The sequence below is a fragment of the Lucilia cuprina genome, chromosome X (genome assembly GCF_022045245.1).
Source record: "Lucilia cuprina isolate Lc7/37 chromosome X, ASM2204524v1, whole genome shotgun sequence".
NCBI classification, from domain to species: Eukaryota; Metazoa; Arthropoda; class Insecta; order Diptera; family Calliphoridae; genus Lucilia; species Lucilia cuprina.
This window is the reverse complement of record NC_060949.1, coordinates 11426179-11432171: the sequence shown is the minus strand read 5'-3', so window position 1 is coordinate 11432171 and position 5993 is coordinate 11426179. Positions and strand designations below refer to the sequence as shown.

The window sequence follows — 5993 nt, the reverse complement described above, 5'->3', positions numbered from 1 at the left end:
TTTTTTGTATCTTACTACACATTTTGTAAAATTTTAAAATTATCGTCAGATCGGTTTTCAATTTGTGGTTTAGCGTCACATCCAGCTGATGATCTCAAACTCAAAATTATTTGATTGTGCCAGTAAAAAAATAGAATTTGTGAGAATGAGTTAAATGTGTGAAACAGTTGCTGTAGACTTGGATACAAAAAAATCTTTATATTGGAAATCGTATCAGAACGTTATGATAAAAATTTCAATAACAAATATAATTAAAAGTTAAACAATTTAAAAATAAGTTTCTGACATGCCTACTTATAAGTATCATTAACTTTGTTTTTTGGAAAAATTTTGGATTTACAAATTAAACTTACATTAATTAAAAAACAGTTTCAGCAGCTTTTTTCTTTTTGTTGTTTTCTAATAATAATTTTTTATTATTGGTTTATGTTTTTATGTAAGTATTCTAACCCCGTATTTTGTTCTGATCATTAATAATAAAAAATAATTTGCATTACATTATCAAAAAGCTGAAACATTTGTCATATTTTTTGAAACAAAAAAGAAAAAGCCATATATTAATTTAGTCACAGAATAAGACAATGATGGTACCCATCAAACGAGATTTTTTTATAAAATAATTTTTAATAAACTTAAGATCAACACAAAAATATTTATACCTACATCATAGGCGATGAAGCTCCAGTACCTGAAGATGGCATAAAACCCACTTTTACCGAACGACCAGTCATAAGACAAAGCGAAGATGGTGGCAATGTAACATTCGAATGCAGATGTGTTGGTGATCCTAAACCTGGAGTTACGTGGTACGAATAAATATTAGAAGGCGTTACACAATTAAATACATTTTTAATTTTGATTTGGAAAACATCAGTTAGAAATAGGGGTATATTTCGCCGATTTCAGACCATAGGCAAGTTGGTTGTTATATATGATGTCAAAAATAAAATCCTTTTGTCATATAATTTTTAACTTTTTATTTAATAATGTTTAGGCTCAACTTTTTCGCCAGTAGATTAACATTAAAATAATATCGCTATTAATTAAAAGCACTCCACACGATCACACTTTACGTACGTAAAGTCTAATAAAAATTAAAATGAAATTCCATCCGTATAACAAAAAAGAGAATAAAAGTCGTATGATTTTTTGTGTTTACACATTTGGTATAAAACAATAACAAAGTAAGATGGAAACAGCTGTATCACTTTTTTATATGTGTTTACATAAAAATACATCCCTGATCTAATGTTTTTTGAACCATACCATATTTGAGCCATACGACTGTTAAAATTTCCATCAGTATTCTCTTTCAATGTGTGATGGTTTCATTACATATTGTGTTTAGACGATACCATCTACACAAAATTTTGACAGATCATTTAAATCGAGTCGATAATAAGGCCCATGGCGAATTAACTTTATAAAGTTGAGAGCAATTCTGCAACAATGAAAAAACAACATGCAATTTCTTATTTGTTTTGCCTACTGTGGCTGTCATATTTAAAAAGTATTCGAAAGTTCTAGTCCACAATAAATATAAATAATTAATTGTTTATCGACTGCATTTCAACATTTTTTCTTTCATTTCATTTAAAAATTTTACTGGTGATATTTTTCGTAAGTTTTCAGAAAAAATACGGTAGTTTCAACGTTTTGTGCATTTCGATATATCAGACATAACAGTATTTTCTTAAATAAAATGGACTGCAGAACTGTTAACTGTTTAAGAAAATATTTATATTTGTAAATTTTTAGTAATTTTGTCGGTTAAATTGTAAGGAGGGAATACGCCGATTTTGAATGATGTTTTCCTAGGATCGTGTTAGCAACTACAAATATATGTAAATAAATTTTTGTTTGTAACTTAAAACGTACGTTCCAAAAAGGTACCACGCACAGGATGAATTAAAAGAGGGAGGCCGTTACAAAATGTCTTTGACATTGGATCAGAAATTGTATCACATGGCTTGCTTGGAAATATCAAATGTTGTATCAAGCGATCAAGGTGAATATCGTGTTAAGGCCAAAAATAAACATGGAGAGGGTGTATCTACCATTAATTTAAATTTCGAAGGAGGTTCAAAAAAGTAAGTGGGGTGGGTGTTGTATGTGAGGGTTATAAGCATTATATGTTGCACACAGAAACAAATTATTTAAACAAAATGCTAAAAACATTAAACATTCAAAATAGAATACCTGATGGCAAATCACCGCGCTTTCCTAAGAAACCAACAATACGGCAAGAAGAAGATATTTTAATCATGGAGTGCATATTAGAGGCCCACCCGGTACCAGACATTACCTGGTATCGTGGTGATGATAAAATCGATAATTCATCAAGGATAAAAATGTCTCGCAAAGCCACATCAAAGGATAGCTATGTTTTGACTTTGGAAATACAGAATCCGACCAAAGAAGATGGCGGCAATTACCGTTGTAATGCATTTAACATGTATGGCGAGAGCAATGCCAATATTGCGCTCAATTTCCAAGGTACATAATATTTTGTTCATAAAGTGTATGAAATGAGTATTGATATATGATTTAATCTGATAATGATATGAAAAGTTCTCTATACTACTATATTTTCCACAAATTTTAACCTAAATAACCACCGTTTGCAAAAGAACTAATGTCTTAAATCAAAAAGGAAAATATTCGAAAACTCGTCTATTAACAAAAGGCGTTGTTTTGCATGATTCAGATGCATGGACATAATTTTCCAATATGAATTTACACAACAATATCGACAAATATGTAAATACAATGTACTTATGTAAAGACGAGAAGGGGTGGAGCAATAATGATTTATAGCGCCTAAGTAATGTTTCATCGTCTTTATGTCCCAATTAGGTTTCCATATTACAGCAATAAATAGTTCGATGTTTAAAAGAAATATACTAGAAAACCATATAACACAGTATCGCTTAATGTGTGAAAATATAACAAAGTCGGCATCAACCTTTTTTATTACATATATTTTATTTTATTACAATAATAAAATAATTATAAAATGATTTATTTTATTATTAAGAACATAATAATTGACAAAGCTGTCGTTGTTTAGAATTATGTGCAATTTTTCAGTATTACCAAGTTTGGTTTCTCAAAGCCAAGTAACAAAAAGTTTCAATGATCTGGTATATAATGGAAAATTAAAAAAATTTCACAAATTTTTAAAAATTGCAACACATTATTATATTAAAAGATTTTAAAAAATATTTACGGTTATATTTTAAGTTAATGAATACAAAAGTGATATAAAATTATAGTTCAAAATCCATTAGATTCATCCATATGATTTCATAAATTTCAAACTTTGTAAATATTTATTGTCTATGATGGTAAACGTAATGATGTCGGTAAAATGGAACGCATGAAATATATCGTTGTAAAAGTTGTACATTTCAGGATTTTTAGAAAAGCTTCGTTTTCAGTTTAATATGTTTCATATATATTCTTCGACCAAACGTCTTCATCCAAACGCTTTTCATTGCAAAATCAATATCAATTTATGAAAAACACATTAAATAGTTTTATTATTTTAACTTTACTTGAAAAGCTTCTTTTTTATATTTATTAAAATATTTACATTGTACAAAGGAGAGTAAATTCTATTTATAACGAAAATTACAATTTATTTAGGCGCTAACGATGCAAATGGATTTGCACCATCATTTATCGAAAAACCTCGAATTATTCCAAACGACTCTGGTACACTAATCACGATGAAGTGCCGATGCAAGGCTAAACCTGAACCAACTGTTACTTGGTACAGAGGCCAGGAAGTGGTAAATAAGTCAAGTAAAATAAAAATTAAAACGACTGTGATTGCCGAAGACACCTATGAGTTGACTTTGGAAATCAAGGTAATTTTAAATTTTGCACTCTTAGAAATTTGTTATTATTAACAGCTTACCCATAATAAATTTCATGTCTAATGACTCAACAAAAAAAAAAAAACGATTTTGACAAAATTTGCGCTACTATTAGATAGATACTATAATCAGACAGAAATTTTTTTATAATATTTTAAGTTCAAAAGTAAGTCTCTTAATAGATAGATATCCCATTATGGAAAAGGGTCCATTAAAAAAATCTAAAAAAAATTAATTTTTTTATCTTAAAAAATTTAATTTTTTTTACCTATCTGAACTCCTTTTCCAGAGTTCTTTTCTAGGGCCAATATATGAAAAGTTACACTCATTTGAATAAAACCCTGTATGAAAAAATGTCCAACTTTGAATAGAGCTGAAACCTTGGTAAAAATTTCATCCAAAGCGGAAGACATCTTTTTTTAATGTTGGGTCACTTGGCACAAAATACCCATATGTAAATTTGTATTTTGATTTTCCTTATTAAAATAAAATATTTACGATAAACATTTTCAAATATTTGCAACGTTTCCAAATTTGAGTAAGCTGATAGAAATATTTTATTAACAAATATTTTTAGTAAAAATGACAAAAGCTAGTTAAAAAACTGAAATACTAGTCGTTTTGAGCCTAAAAATTGTCTATAAAATTGTAATAAAAATTTTAATATATTTTATTTTTTTTTTTCGATAAACGAAATTGTTTAAAGACAGCTGTCAATGACTAAGCTGCAAACAAATTTTATAAAAGTTAACAATTTTTTTAAAATAAATTAATAAAATCTAGTTAATCTTGAAGTTATACATATTTATTGCAAATATTCAATGACGACAACTTCTAAATATTATTACCGGCTCGATAATTAGTTTTTCTCTTTGACATTGATTAACACTGTTTAGTTATGACAAAACTATAAACATATAAAAAGTCCTATTATAAAAGTTTTAAGTTTTTTTTATTTTAAAGATTTTTTCTTTGAAGCACAATAATAATTTTTTATAATATCATAAAGCTATAGTATTTTATGACACCGCGTGAATGTTCTAATTGAATTCAAACAAAAATTTTACTGGTTTTATAAAATTCGAATTTGTAAAAATTACTGATATACTTAAAATATTTCTAATTATACAACTATTAGTTTTTACTGTCAAAACTGAAATATTTATACATTAAATGTTATGAACCAATAAATTCCAAAATTAGTATCTTTGTATTCTATATGCTGATATAAAAATAAAGCTTAAACAAAACTATTATTGAATCAGCAAAAATATTTCTTAAAAATAATATTAATTTCAATAGTGCGCTGGTTTGAGAATATTTCTGTCTAAAAATTAAAAAACTTCGTTATAAAGCCAAATAAAAATATACATTAACTCGAAATTAATTTTTATCTAACGATTATTAGAAAAAAATACATATATTTCTGTGCATATAATACAATTTTTTATGAAATTTTTAATGTTTTATGTGCGGATATATAGGACCCCGGCGCATCTGACGGTGGCACATATAGATGTAACGTTCAAAACGAATATGGCGAATCAAACGCCAATCTTAATTTAAATATCGAAGCGGAACCAGAACCTGAAGGTGAGGGACCAACATTTGTCGAAAAGCCACGTATTGTTTCCGAAAACAATGGCAAGCTGGTTATTATGGAATGTAAGGTAAAAGCAGATCCCAAGCCAGACATTGTATGGTATCGCAATGGTGAAGTGGTTAAAGAAAGTAATAAAATTAAAATGTCCATGGAACAACGTGGTGACCAGTATTATATTAAACTGGAGCTAATTGACCCTCAATTGGAAGATTCCGGTTTATATAAGTGCAATATCAAAAACATTCTAGGTGAACTTAATGCCAATCTTACACTTAATATTGAAAGTAAGTACATTTTATATTTAGTGTATTTAAATCTATATATACAATTCTAACGTTAATGACTGACTGAATCATTATCGCACAGCCTTAAGAGACTCACACAATAGGCGCACAATAGACTCAAATTAAACAAGTAGGAAAGTATAGTCGGGCATGGCCGACCATATGATACCCTACACCATGAGTATATTTTTACAATTTTTACTTTTATAAAATTTTTATTTTTTG

At 27.9% G+C, this 5993-nt stretch overlaps 2 protein-coding genes across 2 annotated transcripts in view; one reads left to right on the top strand and one right to left on the bottom strand.

Moving 5' to 3' along the window:
• The window catches only part of LOC111686201 (twitchin), a 46265-nt gene that overhangs the window by 27213 nt on the left and 13059 nt on the right, over positions 1 to 5993 (bottom strand). The gene's annotated exons all lie outside the window — the stretch shown is intronic.
• LOC124418624 (disorganized muscle protein 1-like) lies at positions 652 to 5833 on the top strand. The gene is made up of 5 exons (XM_046945379.1): positions 652 to 806; positions 1890 to 2090; positions 2195 to 2496; positions 3649 to 3872; positions 5366 to 5833. The coding sequence occupies exons 2-5, from the start codon at positions 1933 to 1935 to the stop codon at positions 5816 to 5818; spliced, it is 1137 nt and encodes a 378-aa protein (XP_046801335.1). The 5' UTR covers positions 652 to 806; positions 1890 to 1932; the 3' UTR covers positions 5819 to 5833.

Bases quoted from the DNA above. Each gene is read 5' to 3' on its own strand.
- LOC124418624 (XM_046945379.1), top strand. From the start codon at position 1,933: ATGTCTTTGACATTGGATCAGAAATTGTATCACATGGCTTGCTTGGAA. The intron at 2,091-2,194 runs GTAAGTGGGGTG...CATTCAAAATAG, and splicing joins TTCGAAGGAGGTTCAAAAAA to AATACCTGATGGCAAATCAC. The intron at 3,873-5,365 runs GTAATTTTAAAT...GCGGATATATAG, and splicing joins AGTTGACTTTGGAAATCAAG to GACCCCGGCGCATCTGACGG.